The 21,010-nt window shown below is 48.6% G+C and overlaps 12 protein-coding genes across 12 annotated transcripts; 5 read left to right on the forward strand and 7 right to left on the reverse strand.

The window, feature by feature from the left end:
* Position 1: 1 nt before the first annotated feature.
* Positions 2–333, reverse strand: N7471_013180 (uncharacterized protein; the record flags this gene model as incomplete). Its single annotated transcript, XM_057285899.1, has 2 exons — positions 2–180; positions 231–333. 2 exons carry the CDS (start codon positions 331–333, stop codon positions 2–4), a joined length of 282 nt encoding a protein of 93 aa, XP_057129224.1.
* Positions 334–1,882: 1,549 nt separating this feature from the next.
* N7471_013181 (uncharacterized protein) lies at positions 1,883–2,959 on the forward strand (the record flags this gene model as incomplete). Its single annotated transcript, XM_057285900.1, has 1 exon — positions 1,883–2,959. The coding sequence occupies one exon, from the start codon at positions 1,883–1,885 to the stop codon at positions 2,957–2,959; it is 1,077 nt and encodes a 358-aa protein (XP_057129225.1).
* Positions 2,960–3,410: 451 nt separating this feature from the next.
* On the reverse strand, positions 3,411–5,764 carry N7471_013182 (NAD-dependent malic enzyme). Its single transcript, XM_057285901.1, has 8 exons — positions 5,636–5,764; positions 5,361–5,582; positions 5,095–5,298; positions 4,899–5,027; positions 4,713–4,846; positions 4,394–4,660; positions 3,972–4,336; positions 3,411–3,910 (listed from the first exon to the last, which is right to left on the reverse strand). The coding sequence occupies exons 1-8, from the start codon at positions 5,702–5,704 to the stop codon at positions 3,579–3,581; spliced, it is 1,722 nt and encodes a 573-aa protein (XP_057129226.1). The 5' UTR covers positions 5,705–5,764; the 3' UTR covers positions 3,411–3,578.
* Positions 5,765–6,638: 874 nt separating this feature from the next.
* On the forward strand, positions 6,639–7,211 carry N7471_013183 (short-chain dehydrogenase/reductase; the record flags this gene model as incomplete). The annotated part of the gene is made up of 2 exons (XM_057285902.1): positions 6,639–6,892; positions 6,956–7,211. 2 exons carry the CDS (start codon positions 6,639–6,641, stop codon positions 7,209–7,211), a joined length of 510 nt encoding a protein of 169 aa, XP_057129227.1.
* A 1,051-nt stretch (positions 7,212–8,262) lies between these two features.
* On the forward strand, positions 8,263–8,928 carry N7471_013184 (uncharacterized protein; the record flags this gene model as incomplete). Its single annotated transcript, XM_057285903.1, has 1 exon — positions 8,263–8,928. The coding sequence occupies one exon, from the start codon at positions 8,263–8,265 to the stop codon at positions 8,926–8,928; it is 666 nt and encodes a 221-aa protein (XP_057129228.1).
* A 740-nt stretch (positions 8,929–9,668) lies between these two features.
* Positions 9,669–10,417, reverse strand: N7471_013185 (CFEM domain-containing protein; the record flags this gene model as incomplete). Its single annotated transcript, XM_057285904.1, has 3 exons — positions 9,669–10,078; positions 10,140–10,278; positions 10,337–10,417. The coding sequence occupies 3 exons, from the start codon at positions 10,415–10,417 to the stop codon at positions 9,669–9,671; spliced, it is 630 nt and encodes a 209-aa protein (XP_057129229.1).
* A 2,538-nt stretch (positions 10,418–12,955) lies between these two features.
* N7471_013186 (putative DNA polymerase delta subunit 4) lies at positions 12,956–13,644 on the reverse strand (the record flags this gene model as incomplete). Its single annotated transcript, XM_057285905.1, has 3 exons — positions 12,956–13,096; positions 13,167–13,234; positions 13,296–13,644. 3 exons carry the CDS (start codon positions 13,642–13,644, stop codon positions 12,956–12,958), a joined length of 558 nt encoding a protein of 185 aa, XP_057129230.1.
* Positions 13,645–14,402: 758 nt separating this feature from the next.
* N7471_013187 (arrestin C-terminal domain-containing protein) lies at positions 14,403–15,738 on the forward strand (the record flags this gene model as incomplete). Its single annotated transcript, XM_057285906.1, has 3 exons — positions 14,403–14,480; positions 14,557–15,441; positions 15,496–15,738. The coding sequence occupies 3 exons, from the start codon at positions 14,403–14,405 to the stop codon at positions 15,736–15,738; spliced, it is 1,206 nt and encodes a 401-aa protein (XP_057129231.1).
* A 1,017-nt stretch (positions 15,739–16,755) lies between these two features.
* Positions 16,756–17,488, reverse strand: N7471_013188 (uncharacterized protein; the record flags this gene model as incomplete). Its single annotated transcript, XM_057285907.1, has 2 exons — positions 16,756–17,012; positions 17,458–17,488. The coding sequence occupies 2 exons, from the start codon at positions 17,486–17,488 to the stop codon at positions 16,756–16,758; spliced, it is 288 nt and encodes a 95-aa protein (XP_057129232.1).
* Positions 17,489–17,499: 11 nt separating this feature from the next.
* On the reverse strand, positions 17,500–17,932 carry N7471_013189 (uncharacterized protein). Its single transcript, XM_057285908.1, has 2 exons — positions 17,835–17,932; positions 17,500–17,785 (listed from the first exon to the last, which is right to left on the reverse strand). Exons 1-2 carry the CDS (start codon positions 17,883–17,885, stop codon positions 17,597–17,599), a joined length of 240 nt encoding a protein of 79 aa, XP_057129233.1. The 5' UTR covers positions 17,886–17,932; the 3' UTR covers positions 17,500–17,596.
* An 865-nt stretch (positions 17,933–18,797) lies between these two features.
* N7471_013190 (alpha/beta hydrolase) lies at positions 18,798–19,745 on the reverse strand (the record flags this gene model as incomplete). The annotated part of the gene is made up of 1 exon (XM_057285909.1): positions 18,798–19,745. One exon carries the CDS (start codon positions 19,743–19,745, stop codon positions 18,798–18,800), a length of 948 nt encoding a protein of 315 aa, XP_057129234.1.
* Positions 19,746–19,897: 152 nt separating this feature from the next.
* On the forward strand, positions 19,898–20,734 carry N7471_013191 (uncharacterized protein; the record flags this gene model as incomplete). Its single annotated transcript, XM_057285910.1, is given in 2 exon segments — positions 19,898–20,154; positions 20,167–20,734. The coding sequence occupies 2 exon segments, from the start codon at positions 19,898–19,900 to the stop codon at positions 20,732–20,734; spliced, it is 825 nt and encodes a 274-aa protein (XP_057129235.1).
* Positions 20,735–21,010: the final 276 nt, after the last annotated feature.

Here is a 21,010-nt window from a genome sequence, read left to right on the forward strand (position 1 = left end):
ATTAACGGCAGTGGTCGCTGTTGTCCGGGCCGCCATCAACACATCCACTGGGGCACGATTGCAGGACCGTGATGGCGCCACTGTTTTCACAGTTGAAGAGGAAGAAGTCGGGGTGGTGGGTCTTCAGTGCGCCGTTGGTGTAGGCGGACACGGCGCCGTTAACCTGCTGGTGGTAATCTCCTATTATTATGTGTTAGTCATTGACAAAGAATAGTCAATGGCATATGTACCTTTTCCGACCAGCGTGTAGGCACAGTACTTGAGGTCTTGCTGGCAGTCGGCGGCATAGGCAACCGAGGCCAGAAGTGCGAGTGCGGGAAGGAAGAATTGCATGGTGAAAATGTTTTCTGGATGAGAATGATGATTGAGATAGATATTCTTATTCTTGTTCTTGTTGTTGTTGATGGGAGATGATGGTAGGAACTGAGGCCCTTTAAATACATTACCTAGGCTCGGGGTCCTAAGCACACTCAGAATCTGTGACGCCATCAAATAACATAACATGCGGACTATAGATCGTTGTGTCTCTGTTCCAGGCTATCCTAACCAGCTACTCCATGAATCTACCAACAATAAACTATACATCGGATTGGTTGACTGAGTATGGGGCCGTATAATGGGCTTGATCCTTCCAGTGGGCTGTGGCAGGGCGTTTATATTGGGGCGTTAATGGAACTGCCCAGTGGGCTTGACAAATATAAACTCAAATATACTCGCCGATTGGCTACTAGAACATACAGGTTTCATTTTCATTTGCTGTTACTGTTCCTGTAGGAACAATGATCCGGACTACCAGCTCGGGGAGACCCGAAACCCAACATAATTCAATAGAAACTAGAGTCCCTAAACCCCCAAATACCTAATCTTAATGGGGCCCTAATAACGATATCCTAATATCAAGGGCCTCAGTAGAAATTGTAGCGCTGAAGAGGTGATATAAAGTAGGTATCTTGATCCTGATTGGCTAGGCGTTCTTCCTAATTCCAAGGTTAGTTAAGTCAATTTTTGACAAGTCTCGCTTAGCTGAAACCCGCTATGATCCCAATAATACTATTGTTGTTGCACTGCCGCCGGCCCCAATCCCCGGATTTCAAACGCTGGGCCTCAATCGACGGCCCCAATCGACGGCCCCAGATCTACAGGATCAACATTTGCCATTTCTTGAAGCAGTAAGAGCCCGTGCGGAGATCATCAGTATAGGATCAATCCTTCTCTGGGCATACATCAACAGACAGGGTAGGAATCCTCTGTACCTTATTGATTAAGCCCCAATCTATTATAGACTCCTCTGTACCTAACTAGGTGGCTAGGCAGTCATCATGCCAAGTATTGTGCCTTCACATCCAATTGAATTAAGCCTGGCCAAGTCAAATCAGCCACCGCCCCTTGATTTCTGGTGATGACATAGACAATTATAGCTTCTTGGCAGTCTTCTACACAAATTCTCTCACCAGAAGACGCATCCTTGGACCCCAAATCAATGTTACTGTCGCAGACCTCACCATGAGACGCATCCTTTGGCCCCAACTCAATCAGCCATCGTCACTTCACATGATTACTTTGTATAGCTTTTTGGCGGCCTTTCACATGAATTCCCTCACCTACAGACGCATCTTTTGGCCCCAACTCAATGATGTACTCGTGGACATGTCATAAATCAGGAATGATCTACAGGAGGAATATTGGAATGGTGAAACCCTTGGACTCTTTCGGGGCACAAGACGAATGGATGGGCGGAAGAATTTCGGAAGCAAAAGAGCTCGTATGGTATAAAACGAAGGTATATCTTTAGGGAATAGCCAGAGTATCCTGGTTGCAAAGACCATCTATCTCCTCTACTGTTCAACTCTCTACCTCCTAGGTTCCCAGGTTATCAGTTGCCATGCACGTTCCCTCCTCGGTCCTCTGGGCCATCGGCCTCACGATTACCTCAGCCTATGGCTATGAGTTAAACTTCCACAAATCTCCCGGTGGCCAATGTGCTAGTGAGGCCATCGGTTCCTGGTCCGGCGATCTAAGCTCGGGATGTCACAAAGAATATGCGGGCGCCGCTCACGATATCAGAGTGACACCGGACAGCCATGAAGGCAGCCATACTGTGGCCTTCTATAGCAGCGATGACTGTAACCCAGAGAACCTGATCAAGAAGCACCACATCGGCTGCTCAGCTCCCAAGTACCGCTCGTTCCGGGTCGTCGAACGGGCCACCCATTTCAAAGTTGGCAACACCAACTCCCCCAGCAGCTTAATCGCTGCAACTTCAAAAAACCAGAAGCTGCGACGTGAACAGGGTGCCTTCCCTGTCAGTCACGGAGATGTCTTCGATCACCACGGCGTCACTCGCAGGTGGCACCAACTCGCCAAGGACACCTTCAGTGGAGTCCCCATCGATGAGTGGGATGACGAAATCCACACGGCCAGCGACCACGAGCTGAAGATCGAATCCTCTCTGACAGAACGCGACATTGAGGAGAGCTTTCTGTCCCTTCTAAGTGAGCGGGATCTCGAAGACGGCACCGGCATGTGCATGGACACCATTCAGTGTACGGCGGATTTGGTATCGGGTGCGGTCGGGGGCTTGAAAAAATGGGCTCCTATAATTCTAGACAAGGCAGTCGCAGCAGCCAAGGAGAATGGAGAACCGTTGTGGGACTTCTTGAACAAGCCATTCATTACAGCCCTCATGGGAGGTCCAGTTGGTATGGCAGGCACCATCGGTGCTATGTTCGTCAACAACAAGTACGCGCCTGGACTCGACAAGGATCAAGCCGGGCAGTGCATGACGGAGGGAACTGCGCAGGAATTGATCAAAGCTTTGGTGGCAAACACCCTCGCGACAAACAATGTGGCGGCAATGATGAGTAGAGTCGAGGGAGACAAGGGAGAGTTGGCGGATGTCTCAGTGGCTGTCGATGAGGATGGAGAGAAGCCCATTGACTGTGGTGTTACTGGGGAGTAGTTTCGTTGAAGACGTATCAAAGGGTGATTAGAATTATGCATGGTAGCGTCTGTCAACTGCGACCAACACTTCCCCATATATAGTTTTATATTATTCCCTTCATTGTGTTCTCCAAGCTTAACAAATGTAAAAGTCTCATCTCGCAAAGGCCCCTTTTGCCTTAGTCCGGCCTCTAGATCTACTACAAAATGATTTCATGATGAGGGCACATCAAACCCCTAGAGGACCAGCTACCTACTTACTTAGGTAGCCAATGCTCAAGCAGGTTATGAGCCAGGGGACTCGGCATTGATCCGATCTCACAAATGGTCAATAAACCATCTGAGAAGCTAACATCACTAGAAAATAACTGGAGATCCAGAATTCAAGTGTGAGGTTGATGGAACAAGATATTGTGATCCTGGTCCTGGTTGGGCGAAGAAATTGACCGCTGGACCAGGGCGAATGGAGCTATTTTAAACGATATGATATTGAGTTATCTGATACTTCTCTTATTGCTTGAGCAGGGAGAGATAATTGTATGGGAAATGGAGATGAATAGTTGCCATGGAAAGGAAAAAGGGCAACTTATCTCATCAATCCCCGAACCACAGTACATGCCAACGACAAAGCCTTTCGATTAATTCTCATAGACTAGAGGCCGGTACTCAGCCTCCCACATCTGGATTCGAATCCACTCTCGCAGCTCAGAGTCAGTGGAAGGAATACCCTCCGCCTGTGCCAGTCCCTCCTCCACGGCACACAAGATCACAGCCGCGGCAATATCCACACTGATTTCACGCACGTCTTCCACATCGGGCAGCAATGGCTTATTGGAGTCTTTCAGCGCCGGTGACCGCGCCTTGAGTGCCTCCACGGCAGCGACTAGCATCTTCTTGGACACGAGACGACACTGCGAGAGGACTGCTCCAAGACCAATTCCGGGGAAGCAAGTTGAGTTGTTACATTCCGCTGAAACATCATGATTAACATACTGAGCAGTCAATGTCTGAGGTGAGATTTGAGAACGTACCGATGTCATATTTCGTGCCGTTATGGGTAACTGGTGGGAATGGACTGCCCGTGGCAACGAGCGCTCGCCCATCGGTCCATTTATAGAGATCAACTGGCTTCGCCTCGTGGAGTCTGGTCGGATTGCTGAGGGGGAATATAATCGGTCGTTCTACATTCGAGGCCATCTCACAAATGATATCTTCGGTGAATGCTCCGGGCTTGGTTGATGTCCCGATGAGCACATGAGGATGGACCTTTTTGATGACCGACAAAAGATCTCGATCACCGTCTGACCACTCATCATCATCTCGTGCGAAAGATTGCTGGCCTTCGGTCAACTTATCACCGAGGGACTTTACAAGGAGACCGGGCTTGTCGATGCACCTAGATGAAAGAACAGTGTCAGCAGGGGTGTTGTCTCCCTGTCTCGTGGATACGTACCAGATCTGCTTAGATGCTTCATCCTTCGACTTTCGCGTCTCAGTGGCTATGGTATCTGAAATCTGGTCGGCAATGCCAGTACCAGCAGTTCCCGAGCCGAAGATCACTACTCGCACATCTTCCAGTTTGACTTGGCTGACTTGAAGGGCAGCCAACATGGCAGCGAGTGTGACACACCCCGTTCCCTGGATATCGTCATTAAAACAGGGTATCTGTGACTGATACCTATCGAGTATTCTGCGAGCATTACCGAGCCCGAAATCCTCGCTGGTATTGTTAGCTGCGTTTCGAACAATAGAGAAGGAACTATTTCTCATACAAGTGGATGTAAGCTTTGGGGAATTGCTTGCGGGCAGCCTGGACAAATCTATCCACAAATTCATCGTACTTTTCCCCTCTAACCCGGCGCTGTCGGAGGCCTAGATAGAGTGCGTCATTGAGCAAATCTTCATTCTAGACATGTTGTCAGCAAACATAGATTGAACCAGAGCATAGGTATTCCTACATCTGTCCCGCAGTCCAGTACAACAGGAAGCTGTCGCGAAGGATGGATTCCAGCACATAGCGTGGTAATAACCAGTTTGGCAACCGATATGAGAATAGCGCCCACGCCCTGGTCCCCAATGCCCAATATCTGCAAACAAATAAATGGTAAGCAAGATCACGTATCAATTCTCCCTGAAGCAAAGATATATAATTACCTCTTCCCCGTCACTAACAACGATATAATCAACATCCTCAGCAGTCCCAAACCCAGCTAGATATTCGTCAAAGTGTTCCTGGTCACTGATATTCAAGAAACACCCCTCCGGCTTCCTAAACAAACGCGAGTAATTCTGAATCGCATCTCCTTCAGTAGGCGTGTATATCACGCTGAACATTTCCTTGAGATGGGTTTGTATAAGCTATTCACAGGTTAGTAATAACACAGATACTGATGTTGCCTTCGCCGTGAAGATGTCAGAACCTTGTAGTACAACACTTCGTTCTGCGCCTTCATGCTAGCCAGGAAGGTATTCTTGGCTAGATCATCTGCTCTGCTTTGGTACTGCTGATAAGCGCGCTGGACTTGCTCATCCAGTGTCTGGATGTTTGGCGGAAGGAGGCTGTGGAGGTTGAATGTTGATCGCTCATTTCTTGGAAAGGCCGAGCCTTTGTTAAATTGGGATGATTGGAGGAGAGATGTTCCCTAGTTTGTATGAGAATCTGAGTTCATAAAAAAAACTTGCGAACTTGTGTCACCTTGTATGGGCAGGTCAAGGGCCCCGGCGCGCGGGGTAGATCGTGGAACTTGGATTTGGAGTCTGACATTTCGAACTGGTGGGTGTCAAGGGATGCGATGTTGGAATAATTGAATCTTGGAAAAAGCAGAAATACTGAGATATGAGAAAGGAATGTCCACTGTAGCTACGTAGTGGCGGCTGCTCCCGAGGTGGTCCCATTATAGTCATGCTTTTCGCCACGTGGGAAAAAGCTCTGGAGAGAGCATAAACCTCTTTTGCAGGAAATAGTACAATCGCATATGTGAAAATCAAAAGAAAGCATAAAACAAGAAAAGAGCAGAAGCATTAATGTACCCTTTTTTCGCTGGTAATTATAAGAGACGTTCTTTTGCATTTTTGCATTAATAGACAAGTTATTACAGTAGGAGTAAGAATTCAGCACTACTATGGACATGTTGTTTACGCCGCCCTCTCTTGACAAACTCGGGGGTTTTTCTAAGGATTTCTGGGAACTTGGAACTCGTAAAGGCCAGCCAGGACTGAGCCCCATAACAGTCTAGTGTATGGGATTTTACGTAGTCTGTTAGATTTGGACAAGGATGTGCCGTACGATGCTCGAAATCGACTGAGGAGCCAGATAGATCATATAAACTTATTTCCATCCAACTTCGACACAAATTCGAATGAAATGAACAACAATAGTCTTTTCTAGCCATGGCAAGATTCGGATATAACGGGTATTTTCAAACTCCGTCTCCGTTCAGAATCAAAGAGATAGCGGAAGTAGCTTGAATGACTTTTTTAAGTCTGGTAGCGCAGAACCCCTGTGAGCCTGCGATCTTTGAATGTTAGTCCAGTCAAAATATTGAATATATAAGGATGAATATAGCTCGGCTCTCCTAAACTTTACCGTCCAATTCTCGGTGCGATTCGAATCCAGCAACTGTATATCGCCATCGATACCAGGATGTCCTTCACTCCCAATAACGACATACCCCAGCTCCGACCGGTTAGATATCTTAATGCTGAACGCGGGGGTTATGGCCACGCCTCCAGCCCAGACTGTGGATGGCTATGAACTCCAATTTGGCACGAATCATATGGGCCACGCACTCCTAACAAAGATTCTCCTTCCGGTACTCGAGCAGACAGCAAAGGAGGGAGGAGAGGTCCGAGTCGTCTCAGTATCGTCTCACGGACACTTCTATGCACCCGCCGAAGGCTTCCAGATCGACACGCTCAAGACACCAGGGGACACACTTACTGCTTTTCGGCGGTAGGGCCAGAGTAAACTAGCTAATATCCTCTGGGCTCAACAGCTGGCAGCCCTGTATCCCAGTTTCACCATTGCCTCGGTCCATCCAGGAGTAGTGAATACGAATCTTTTGTCCGGCGCAACGAATGCACCGCTGATCTTCCGTGCTGTGTTTGGAGCAGCACACGTCTTGGGATTAAAGTCCAGTGTAGAAAACGGCGTAAAGAACCAGCTACGGGCTGCTGTTTCCAAGAATGTTAAGAGTGGCGAATACTACGAGCCTGTCGGTGTTGGTGGCCTGGCAAGTGCGCATGGAATGGATGACAAGCTCGCAAAGTAGATCTGGGAATGGACGGAGAATGAGCTAAGAGAACGTGTTGTATGAAAGTCTCCCTTAGGCCGATCGTCTTCATCTATTGGATTTATCTCTTTGGGCTTAGGCATTGCAATATTACTTGGCAACGCCCTGCCTGTCGCCTACCAGATCCGAGCATCTCAGCAACGCCCCGCATGACTGTTTTTCTCAATAGATAAATCGTGCTTTTCAAACGATTATGGCTTGACCGTTTGCACTCGTAATTTGAATGGTAGTCATTGACCGCTAAACGCGAAAAATCATCCCGAGGGGCAAATTATTTTTGATAGCTTGACGGACTTATTTACCGGATTCTGCCGACTCCAATCTCCGGTTATGCACTTAATCACTTAGTGCAGGCATCAACCCATAAGCTGCCCAGGTGTGACTCAAAGAGCCTTAGAAAGCCGCATAGCCGGGAGGTCCGGGAGAGGGCCTTGTGCTCGGTGGAGCTAGCCCACTCTAGCCCACTCTAGCTCCATACCGAAGTTACTCCGTACATAGTATTTATAACCCGAGTCCTACATAAGAGATTGGCTAGCCCTGGGGGCTTGGGGCCTTAATTGTGGGTCCTACGATTATCCTGAAATTAAAAAGAGCCTCTAGGAATCGGCTACACACATCGCTAAGACCATTTTTGTAACGTTATGCGAACCTAAATCCACACTTGACTACCATCTGTGCCATGGCCACATGATATCTATTTTTTTGGCCACTGACTAGTTCACAATTTTATTCCTGTCTTACGCTAGTAATATAGTCGATTGCTAGCACAGTCTTCGCCCAGCCTAAATTTTACAATTCCCTTATTAGCCCGAGTCCATTTTCTTTGATCTCTGATTGGATATTGAAACGCTCTCGGGGTATGCCACCTTAGTATCTTTATAGTCTCGCCTTCCGCTACCAATTAAGCCAAGCTCCATGAGCTAAGTAAATAGCTTGATTCCTTTCATTTAAAGGGACGCATTCGCCAATTGCATTTCGTAACTTCATTTTTTTTCTCCTCATCGCGCGTCAAGAACCGCTAACCATCAAAATGCGTACCTCCTTCTTCCTAGCTGCAGCCCTTGCTACCCTCGGTACCCAAGCCGCCGACACCAGCAGCGCCGTCATCGGCTACTACTCTCCTTCTTGGGACGGGGGCCTGCTCAAGTACGGCGGTTGGACAAGCACCGCTGCCAGCCTGGTTGCCTACAACACCAAGGCCGCCACATACCACGTCACCTGTCTGAAGGACGCTCCCAAGACAGATTGCAACTATCCCACTCCGTGGACGATCGTCCAAGGCCCGGAGACAGTCAGCTTCACCGGCATATATATCGCATCCACCTCGGACAAGTCAACCAGCTATGATATCACTCTCACCCAGTCCTATGAGTGCTCTCTGAAATCTTCAACTGAGTCCGCCAGCTGCACTATGAGTGTGGGCATGAAGGGATCCTTGGGTGGAGGCAAATATGAGTCTTCCACTTCTACCAAGGCGACATACACCACTGCCCCAATGGCCGATGATTACTACAAGTTGACGGTAACCGCGGGACTGGATTCGATTACCCTTACGACTCCTGGGCAAACTCTGGCAACTGCAAGTGCGACTACAACTGTCGAGACGACTAAGTCGACCGGTGGTGCTGCTGGACCCGCCGGTGCTTTTATTACGGCTGCGCCTATGGTTGCTGCTGCGATGGCTGCCCTGCTGTGATGGTTTCCAAATTTCCTTTTTTAATGTTAGATAACAAATTACTCCTCATGACTTCAATTGACTCAAACATCGCTCTAAGGGTCTTATACCTGGCATTTTGGTAAATAGGACACTCAAGACTGCGCCAAAGGTAGCCATTTTCGGAGTATTATTTACTTCGCTTAGAGGTAAAATATAATTTCGAAACGAACATGCTCGGCGCTATAGTCTCGTCTTCGTTATAAGCAAGTCGCCCAATGCCTGCGCTTTTTTTTCCAATCTCTCGCATTGAAGAGTGAAACAGTGGTATCAACTTAGGCTAATAAGGAAGGGGTGACATTCATATCCACAAGTGCAGCCCGCCATGAGCGATAGATATCAATATTAGCAAGAACTCCAAGTGAGTCTTATCGATTGGCGCTGTAATACGAGTTTCTCGAAGATATACGTCCAATTTATAGAGATGGCAGCCAACTCTAATTTTTATATCGTCCATTAGCATACGCCTTTTATTTGTACAGTCTACGAATTTTAACCACTACAAGGCTAAGCAAACAGAACAGAAATCAAATCATAAACATCCGTTTCACCCAGAGGCAAAAACAAGACGCGCATTGTATTAAGCATATCAACTATACAGGGAGGTAGCCCATTCAGACGTCTCACAACCAGCCCGACAGCAAAAAAGGAAGCAAATCCCACCTGCTAACACGAGCCAATTGCAAACACCGACAACAGCCTCAGATTAGGCATAGATATATTTACAGGACGTAAGCGGCAGCAGCGGCGAGGGCAGCAACACCAGCCATGTTACCCTTGATATTGGAAGCACCGTTGAAGGCGGGCGACGAGGCAGAGGCAGTAGCCGAGCCGGTCTTGGACGCCAACGGGGTGGAGGTGGCAGCACCGGAGGAGCTGGCGTGTCCGGATCCAGTGGCGGTAGTACCGGTGGTAGTGCTCTTGGTCTCAACAGCGGATGAGGAGGACTCAACGGCGCTGGAGCTCTCGCTGGCGGTACCGGTGGGGGTGGCGGTGGTATCAGTGGGGGCGGAGCTCGAGGCGCTGGCGCTGGAGGAGGCGCTGGCGCTGGAAGATGCGCTGGTCTCGATGGGAGGGATCGAGATGGGGTGGCCGGCGGAAGAGCACTGGCCGACGACGGCGTTGGAGACGGCTGCGTGGGTGGGTTAGTGGGGTGTTTGGGATGAGGGGGATGTAGGTGGGTGGTAACATACAGACTTGGTCCTTGTGGTCGCAGGCCTTCTGGACACAAGGGGTGATGCTGCTCACGAGCTCGGGCTTCTGGCAGTGGCACTTGAAGTCGAGCAGCTCAGAGCAGCCGTCGCTCTGCAGGGCAGAGAGGAAGCAGCTCAGCTAGAGGTAAGTGTTAGTAGATATATTCTTGTGATGTGGACATCAGGTTTCTTCGTACCGAGCACTGGGGCACATCGGGCAGCTGGGCGCTGGCGAGGCCGGCGGCAACGAGGGCAATCAGAGTGGTGGAGAACTTCATCTTGATGATAGACTAAATAATAGAAGATATTATGAACGGCGTGCCGGAAAAGACAGTCAAGTATTTATAGCGAGTGCGGATGAGTTGAGAAGAGCCAGATCTGGACTTGGAGGGGTGATGCCCTTTTTATAAGCTATGCCCGTCCTATAAACTCCACCTCCCCCATGGAGAAACCCCTGTGGCAAGGGTTGCACTCAAAGGTTGGTGCGTGGGACCATCACATGTCTCCGCATGCTTAATGGGAGGCAATCCACCGAAACGCAGGCCAAGGCCGCGGTTGACTCAGATCCGTAATTACCACGGATTAGAACCCCGGACGCTCATTGCACGGCCAATCCTGGTGGCTGACGCCGGATTCTGGGTTCCCGCAGCCGATTGAGCATTGGAGTGAGGATGCGGGTTGGCGCTGTTGTCTCGTACGGCGTACGTATGCCCGCATCGCCAAGTCGAGACTAGACCAGGTCCAAGGAGGAAGCCACCGGAAAGGCTCGACCAGTGGCAATGTTGGTAGTACACTTCCCATTTCCAGCTAGTCATACGGCCGAATAGGGTCACTGTCTTTAATTTCCACTGTGTCGAGCTAGACTTTTAGTGGCCTCGATGGGTGGCAGTACGGTACGGAGTACAGGTTGCAGTACTTCGTACATGTAGCATTGGTTGTGCAGCATTCCCACCCAGAACCTTGAGTGAATTGGCTACATGGCAGGACTCAAGGCGTATGCAGGATACGCAAGCCTGTCAAAAGCAATTACGTGAATGTATGACAGAATTATTAACAAAGACCAATGGTAGGGGTGGCAAACCCCATAGTCTCTGGTGAGGAAAATCCGGGGAAGATAGTTGGACCCCGGCAGGCCCCGGCAGGGCCCGAGAGAGAGCGTAGTATCGAACTATACCGCATTGGGACTTGGTCCGACGCAGTGTCTGCACATTTAATATATTTAATATAATATGACAATATATTATCTTTGAAATTGCGTGGGGTAACACACGGCGCCATCACTTGGTTCCTCAAAATGATAAGAGGTCTTCCAAAAGGGTCCAAACTCAGGAGGCCATATCAAACAACCTTGTGAGCTACAACATACGGAAATTGTTATCCAATATAGGGCTTATGGATGTACAAGGTTGTACGGAGTACATAGTAGCTGTTTGGGTCAGATAAAGGCCTCAAGATACCCCGGGGCAGTTCTAGCGTTTCATTGGGCTTAATGATCATTTGATATCTTCCGGGATAACCCCAGACTAGCAAGGGTACCGAAATATTAGCATCCTCCGAATCGTGAAATATTGTACCTGCATATGGCGATCGCCTCAAGTAGCAACAAAGTCAAGATATTACTTCCAAGTGAACCATTTTGTGTTGTTTTTCACCAAGAAAATGGCATTGACACCGACGTAGGACGAGAGAGGGCCCCCGAAAGGGTCCACCATAGCCCACCCAAGTGAGACATTTAGCGGGGGTGGGCCCAGTCAAGACGCAGGCGAGACCAAATACTTCGTCTTTGACCTCGACAGACAGTGCCAAGCACGCTAGTATTCATTTGTAGCGTGGGGTTGGGGGGAAGAACCAAAAAGTTCAGGAAAATCAGGGAAATCAGGAACGAAAAACAAAAAGAACCGATCACATGGAAAACAAGTCCTGCTTAGCGTCGCCACCGAGGACTTTGGCGAATGGGACCCTGTGCCCGGTGAGATCTCGTGTCCAGCCACTTGACGGTCACTGTGCTAGAAGAAAAAGAAAAAGGCGCACCGGCCGGCTGAAATATCTAAATTAGGCTTAGGCTTACATTCCAATGGTAGAATTATGACCGTTGAGGCGTCGAGTCGAAGGATCCTTGCAGACAAGATAATGATGACAATACATATACTACATACATATGTACTGAGTATGTAGACTTATAGCAGATACTCCAGTAGTTAGCAAAGAAATAGCAGAGAGGTTCAAGTCAAGCAGTAAAAAAGCAAATATCGATATCGCGGGGTCCCCGGACAGACCCATTGTGTGAATCCGGGGATAACACGGACCAGAATCGAAAGATATAAGACATCCTGGTCTTTCATGTATCCGAGATAAATATAGCCATTTCGATATACTTTGAAGGGTTTCCAGATGGCAGCTTGAAATTAGGATCGACGGCGACTAGGATCGGAATCCTATCGTATTAAACGCGTATAAGCGGAAATTGCCGTTCTCTCGATTAAATTATAATTTGCCTGATACAGATACAGTGTAAAGCTGCCTCGGTCGGCCCCACATGAAAGTCGAGATGTTCAACAACCCTTTGTAGATGTTTCCAAGGTTATTTGCTTGAAAGTGGAAGCTGTTCTCCCATCTGACCTCGCTTGCATGCCCTTGAGCTGCTCTTGGCCATACAATGTACAACTCAGCCTCTGCAAAACTGAAAACATTGATGAATTACAACCTTTGATGCCTGGGAATCCCCATATGTCATTCGTATCTCATTAATACCTCCAACAAACGCCCAATCCATGCAAGTCTGTCAACGCCAATTCAAATTACTGTCCCATATGTCCTTAGGATAACAATTCATCAATATGTGCTCGCTCCTTTGTATCCTTCCCCTTGAGGAGAACCGCAAGGACTTCGATAGGCGGGTTGAGCTTCAGCTGATGAGCTCGTCTCCAGCGCTTGATTCGAGCGATTCCAATGCAGGGCTAAAGAGAAAGACATGATGTTAGATCACTTCTTTATAGAGGAGAACTTTCGGAAAACCAGACAACATACCCCGTATTGGCTGGAAAGATCAAAATGCCGGAGAATCTTTTCCTCTACATCCATGCCTTGCTGGTGGGCTATTGAGTGCAGTTAGCCTCTTGATTCATACTAATTCCCTGTGTGCCAAACTCGACTTACCCCTGGGTGTCTTGCGGGTCTGCTCTTGAGCCATCCAGTATCGCCAGATATCCTGCTTGTTCAGCTTCAGTGCCCGCTTATCCTCTTCAGATGGGGGCGCTTGGTGCTCGACTGCGGCCTGCTGTCGCACCGCTAGCTCTGCGACATGGGGCTTGGAGGGTTCGTTTGGGGTGACGGACAGCTGCTGGGGCTCCGGGGTGGCCGAGGCGGATTTGTCGGAGAGCGCTGGAGTTGAGTCGAGGGCCTTGGCTTTGTGGGATGGTGCGGCGACGGGCTTGGTGACTCGGCCCCGGGCTCCGAAGGACAGTGTCGACTGCGACCCGGTTTTGTTTGCTGCGCGACGAGGCATATTGATGTAGAATGGAGTAGTTTGGCGTTGAGATTTGGGGATATACAATGTTGAAGAAGTTAGGTGGAGAAGGCGGCGATGTCGGTTGCACTGGCAACCAATCTTGGGAAATCTTTTAAGGTCCGGAATTTAGTCTTCCATGGTTCTTATTGGGCCACTTTTTATATTTTGATATAAATTATACATTCGTTAGCATATAAATCCATATCTATGTAGGTACATATGTATGTACTAATATATATTGTTGATTAATTTACCATGTGTGATGACGATGATGACATTGACATTGGAAACTGGGCGAATATTGTCCACCGATAACCATTACGTCTGGGCACATATGTAGAGGTCTGGATGTGGTAAATCTTCCTATATAGTATATATCTTGTATATTAGACCATTTAATATATACAACAACCTTAGAAGAGCCCAATCAAACCAAAAAAGCCAGAGGCTCAAGTCAATTGTGGCTGTTGGGGGGCTCAGTTCACCTTTCCCCACCACAACCACTGTACCTTTTGGAAGCTCAGCTCCTTCACCTCTCCTATCTCGAACCTCTAGACCTCTAGACCTCTGGACAACTCACACTCCTCGACCTCTTTTAACCTCTGACATTCGAGGGATCTATATGTCCACGCACTTGACCCAACCCACCATCCAACCCTTATGAACCGTGCGAAAGGATTCCCCGTCCACTCGCATTCCCCACAACTCGACCAACCTCCGCATGTCTATGGTGCGACAGGCACGGCTGATTCGAGATGGCCGCCTTTGTGCGCGTATCAGGCCCAGCGAATGGCAATTTTCTGATCGGATACCCAGGCATTTCTGCGACCATGGTAAGCGCCCTGCGATACATGCGACGAGCCGGTTCGGCCCCCCTGCTCACGCGGCCCCATTGACTGACTATCCAAGCCACGAATTGAGGGCAAAGTTGAAATCAGACCCTGCGCTGGCATTACAGCTCCGGTCAACGTCTCGCTCGTCACTATTTCCCTCCTCCGTCGCGAGACAATTCACCCTTCGGCCGACACCTTCACAAAGAAGCGCCTAGCTCCGCCGCGGAAAGAGATCACCGACATCGTCGGCAAAGAGATGCTCCTATTTCGATGTCCCGCCGGCCGAGAATACGAGGAAGTAATATCTATGGATTTGCCCTTCGTTCTCTTTATTCCATTTGGTCGTGGAGGCCGCGATGCCTCTCGCCGTGTACCACCAGCTAGCGTACAGCTCCCGAGTCGAACCGCTGAAACGTACTACGAGATGGTAGTGATGGTCCAACAAGGGCAACAGCAGCAGCACAAATACACCTTCCCCGTCCCCATCGCGCGCTACGACACACTCTCCACATTCGGCATGTACAATCGTCCAGAGTCGGCGGAACGCGTATCAGATCATCTGGTCACATTAGCCATCTCACTACCACGATGGTCATACGGTCCTCTCGACCCCGTCAGCGTCTATGTCAAACTGTCACCGAACGAGAGCTGGATGGGCAAGGCGCGTAAAGTGACCATCAGCAAGATCACCATCGGCATCGACGAGGAAATCGTCTACAACCACGAAGGCGATGAGCCCCAGCGCAAAGTCAAAGTCCTAGCCAAGAAAACGGAGAACATTGGCGTTAAACTGCCACAATCGGGCTATTTAACAAACCTGGGCTTGGTATTCCCCGCCAAGGACCTCCGTGACGCAGAAGGAATCTTGCCAAGAAATAGGGCAGCATTTCCAACATACGGTGTGAGCGGCTTCACAACCACAGCAAGTCTATATAAAATCGAGTACTACCTCACCGTTCGAGTTCGTTCTTCCCTAGTTTCATAATATATCGTCCCCAAAACTCACACACAACAGGCCCACTTAACCTCCGCAAGAGACATTACCATCCGACAACCAATCGTGGTCTGCCCTCTCGACCACGCCGGCTGCAAAGAAGAAATGGAAGCGATCGAGCAAGCCGCACGAGACGCAGCCCACGTCAACCCGGACAACCCCATGCTGCCTCTTCCAGCAATTGTACGACCAAACGACCACAACGCCCTCAGCCATCTAGGCGCCGCTATTGTCGGCAACCAGAAGAAACCGTTGATCGACTGAGATGGGAGATTATTCATCTCTTCACAGTAACAACGATGAAAATTATTTAATAAATCCCCCCCCCCTCTTCCCCTTTTTTTGATACCGGAGCTCCTGGACGGTATTCCCAAAAACGGGGTCCGACGGCTGCCGTTCCTTTTGATGTCCTCGGCGGGTGCGGAGGCTGAAGGCTCCTCCGCAACCACGCTATATCATGACATATCTTACGATTGCATACATTTTGGAGTTCGTTGCATGGCATTCCTGGAAGCTGGGCTGTTTGCTGTTTATGTGTCTCTGGGCAAAACGGGGATCACGGGGTGTTCGAGATACCTGTTTGGAGATTTGGTCGGGGAAGTCGAGCTGGGCTTGTCTTGCCTGCCTTGACTTCTGTCCAGTGTCTCCCCACTGCATACGTGTATTTGGGTCTTGTCTGGCATTTGGTGATTATTTCATCCGCATATTGGTTCAGTCATGCCTCTGTCCCAATGGTGATACAATTTATATCCATATGGACCCATGTACCCATTAATATGTGGGTCTATGGATCTGTGGATTCAGGATTCTTCTATCCTCGTGGCTATGTATATTGTCATTTGGAATGTAAAATCGCTTCAACACATGCCGCCCAATGAGATGTATCGTTTAAATAGAGTAAATTGACAGGGATATCTACCTTATGCTGGCTTTTATGCCTTTCCCCGTCCCCGGCTCGATCCCGACCGCCACTACTAGGCTCACCCTATATCGGTGCCCATGCAGAGCCTGGCATAGCGGCATAGTGGCGTGGGGGTGGGGGACGGTTTCGGGGCAACCTCGGGGTCGGAATTGGAGAGTAGATACTCTACATAGTTATAGAGAAGTTATCGTGGTAATAAAGTGCATAATTAACGAGAATGTTTGGTCAAGAGCAAGAGATAACAGGAGCGACTTGTATTTTGTTAGTAGTTTACATATAAAGTGCAGGTACCTGCTGTCTTACTGTATGGGGTGCGTGTATCCGCAGCCCACCTTGTGAAGGCTGCGGAATACTATAGCCTAGAAGGCTCTTCTGCCGTTGTCTGGGTTAGGCTCACGTTGTTGTACCTCGGCTGGTTCTTGTGCATGGGCTTGCTGTCGTTGAGCATTGACTTGGCGTTGTTGTGGCGTCTGGCCGTCATCAACGTCGGTATGTGTGGGCTGTTGGGTCTGTGTCTCTACGCGAGCGCGTTTAGCAGGTGGCGATGGCAACACAGAGGGCTCGATGGAGGGATCGTCATCGGAGGAATCTTGTTCATCATCACCGGGGTCGTCGTCTGTATTGGGCAATGGCTCTACTGCCCTCTTGCGTGCAAGGGCATCGACAAGTTTAACAGAAGGGGTACGTTTATCCAAAGGGGTCTTCATATAACAACCCCCTCATTGTTATAGCTATATTTGTTGGGGCTACTAGCAAAGGACTATAGGGAGGAGAGAGAGAGAGAGAGAAGAGGAATCATAATCTATTCAGTCTATCTAGAACAGGGTATTTATACCCTAAGTAACAAAGAAACGCTCAGCCTACAAGCAAACTAGTCATCAATAAGATAACTATAAAAAGGCCTGAACAAAGGCATTAGTGGGATGACTGAGGCGTGCAGGCATGATCCAACAATACTAAAGGTGGATTTAAATGGAATTGACAGTTTATGACTAATTTTAGGGCGAGAGAAGAATAAGCTCAGTTTACTTGTGTCGTGTATATATAAAAAGGATGACTACATGTAGCAATATGGGCGTTGGTCTTGTACATATTGGATAGAATTCCTTTCTAGTCTAACATCTGCTTTTGGTATTTCTCTCTTCAGTTCCAAGACTCTTCTCTCAATAGCTTTTCGCTTATTATATTATACATGCAGTTTTATTTCCCAATTTCTAGAAAACCCATGGCAATGCTTAACATGTCTGCATCAACCACCTGGGCTTTGCTCTGCTTTTGGCTTTCGTTCTCAATATCCCGGAGACATTCTTTCAACATTTCAAGTATGTTTTGATACTGCCTCGAGGCAGGTCCAAAGGTCTTGAGGGCATTCTCAAGGCTGTTTGATATCTATCCTTTTGTTATTTCCTGCATTTGGTGGTTATATTGGGCGATATACCTTGCGCAAACTTTCGTTATAGTCCACGATATTTTGATTTCTTTCGTCCATGTGATATTATCCAAATGTATGCCTGATATTCGAAAATCGGCTCAATTGAATTTGTGAGGGGGCATCATCCATGAAACACGCGATGTGTATCGAATTGACCGCTCTCGTCACCGCCTTATAAGATATGTACCGGATTTTAGGCCTCGGTCGTGATTTTCCCGATCGCCGCTTTATGAGGGTGCTTAGGCTCCTGCTGAGTATTTCACAGCATACATATGTATAGGGTGATTACTTAGTGACCGCTTAATCGTACTTAGTAAGCAGTCAGATAATACCTAGTTACTTCCAAGGTTAGTCCTGTTTGGGTCGATATAGTCGGGATATACTTTGTACTCTAAATCCGAGCAAAGGAGTGAGCTTTTATCCAGTCAAGTGCTGACCTGGGGAAGTTAACAGGGCGGAGTCAGGGACATATGGTCGCAACCGCCTTCCCCTTGAGCCTCATGGCAGTTCCCAACATCCTCCGAATTTGTATCAACTTGTTTTCTGAACAACCTTCCCCTCAAATTCTCAGAGCCTCTAGCAATAGCTCCAGTGACGATGGCAACTTTGTTGTTCACAATACTGTGGGCTGTCTCCGAACCTGGTCTTGGGACAGAAGTCATCTTGAGGAATGACAGGAAAAGAGTACTAAACAGTTGGACCTGACTGAAAATTTAACCCAAGTTGGGAGCTCTCGTTCTTATATATGATTGATCCCCTCAAGGGCTCGGTCACGCGGCGCACCCTAATACATACAGCACCCAGTTTTCGTTTCAGCCAAATACAGTTTGACCTTTCTCGGTTCAATCTTACCATACTATTCACCTCGTCTAGTTTTAAAAAAACAGACTCGTGCGGCTACTAGTACAAACTACGTTGTAATCCATTCGAGTCCTGCTTTTCCCCCCAGAAATGTACAATTGATACTATCTAAAACGTAGTCATTGCTTTGTAGCGGTTGGCATGAGCCTGTTTCGTGGCAACTGCATCAGAGGCCAGGGCCTCAAATCCATGCACGAGACCTGGATAAATGTGGCATTCCACTGGGATATTGGCCACCATGAACCGGCGTGCATACTCCATGCTTTCGTACAAGAACATGTCGAGTTGTGGACAGTCGATGTAAATTGGAGGTAACCCATCCACTGTCTCAACTCGAGCTGGGGCAGCATAGGGAACAACCCTATCACTTCCCACGTCTGGTCCCAGATACGCAGTCCAACCTGTGATGTTGTCCTTCTCATCCCAGAATGCCAGCGCGCCCGCATGGTTGGTAACAGTCCGATCATCCAGCATGGGATAAATGAGTATCTGCTTCGCAAGAGGTGGCGACAGCGCCCGATCTCGAGCCAGCAGCGTCAGTGCAGCAGCTAAGCCCCCGCCTGCACTTTCTCCCATCACTGCAATGCGTGCTGGGTTGATAGACAGTTGTTCCGCGTTGCTGTAGACCCATTGAAGTCCCGCCCAACAATCGTCCAGGGGTACAGGATATGGGTTCTCGGGTGCTAGTCGATAATCAATGCTCAGGATTTGCACTCCGGTTTGAGAGACTGATGCCCCATGAAGACTCGCACATTGCGATGCACTCAGAGCGATGTATCCTCCGCCGTGGATATGGATAATAGCTGGCGCTCCCCCCTCAGGAAGCGGGATCTTTTTGCGATAGTGGTACACGGCCACGCTGTGTCCATCTGGCGCAGCAGTATGGTGAATCTCGTGTTCCACATCTTTTGGTAGGTTGTAGTTCTCGGTTGCCATGGCCCCTATAATGGCGCGTCTTGTCGCAACATCGTGTAGCGCTGGCTTTGGGACCTGGGCGAGCTGTTGGAGAATGGGAGCAGCCTGCTTTAAAAGCTCAGGGTCGTACTGTAAAGGCATAATGAGATCAAGTGACAAGTAGCACAAATTGAGACCAGTGCAGCATTCAGTCTGTTGTGTGGAATACTGCCGAACAGGGGCATTTAACGTAATCTAAATACAAAAGTACCCCTCTATCTGACGGGTTATTTCCTTCGTAATTTATCATTACAATGCACCTTCCTTTCACCGAGATTCACCATTTGTTGTCCTTCACTCGTTGTACACCAGATCAGATCCCCACAGTCTGGGAATGCACCCAGGGAATCGGGTTCAGTTTCCTAGCGTCAAACTACTACGACTTTTTGACAGATGAAAAGACCAACTCCATGCTTTACGACTACTGGGTCGAGCAAGTCCGCGCTCGTATATCAAATCCCGAAAAGAAGGATATGGTTGCCCCATTAAAGCAGCAGATACCGGTTGCAACGTAGCTGCCTAGTCTCGAGCAGGATTACTATGAGATGATTGACCGCCCGAATATCACGTTGCACAATCTGAAGCAATCTCCTATGGTTGAGTTTGATGCCACCGGCGTGGTAACTGGTGATGGCAAGGACACGCAGCATCATGAGTTGGACATCGTGATCTTTGCAACGGGATACGATGCTGTCACTGGTAGCTTATTGGATTTGGCAATCACTGATAAGAATGAGCAGCCCTTGGAAGAGAAATGGCGAGATGGCGTCTTGACTCACTTGAGTCTGATGGTGCCCGGTTGCCCCAATTTGTTTATAGTCTATGGACCGCAGGCCCCGACTTCTGTGGTTAATGGACCACCCTTCATCGAGATGGAAGTCGACTGGATCTGCAAAGCCATTATGAAGATGAAGAGCGAAGGCCTGGAATCAATAGAGCCGACACTGAAAGCCGCTGAGGGGTGGCGCGATCACGTTTATGCCGTGAGTGAGCATACGCTGTACCCTAAGACAGATTCTTGGTATATGGGTTCCAAAATCCTTGGGAAACGGCGGGAACTACTCATTTATCTTGGTGGAATGCAGCGTTGATGGCAAAACTGCATGGAGGCTTTGGATAAATGGGATGGATTTAAAACAGTTCAAAGTTAGGGTGTTGAAATTCCTGTTCTTTGAATTTTAGTTAAAGATTGTTAAAGATTTCTATATATCTGGATTATACTATATATTATATTGTAAAGGGAAAGCCATGTGCGGCGGCCTAAAATCCGGTGTGTTTGTGTAGGTAGCTTAGCGGCCCGGGGGCTACCCCCACTCCACCCGCTCCCTATCCCCATAGGCCCCAACCCCTAGAGCCTCTTTTAGATA

This window comes from Penicillium samsonianum, assembly GCF_028829775.1.
Source record: "Penicillium samsonianum strain IBT 33392 chromosome Unknown utg000009l_segment0_segment0, whole genome shotgun sequence".
NCBI classification, from domain to species: Eukaryota; Fungi; Ascomycota; class Eurotiomycetes; order Eurotiales; family Aspergillaceae; genus Penicillium; species Penicillium samsonianum.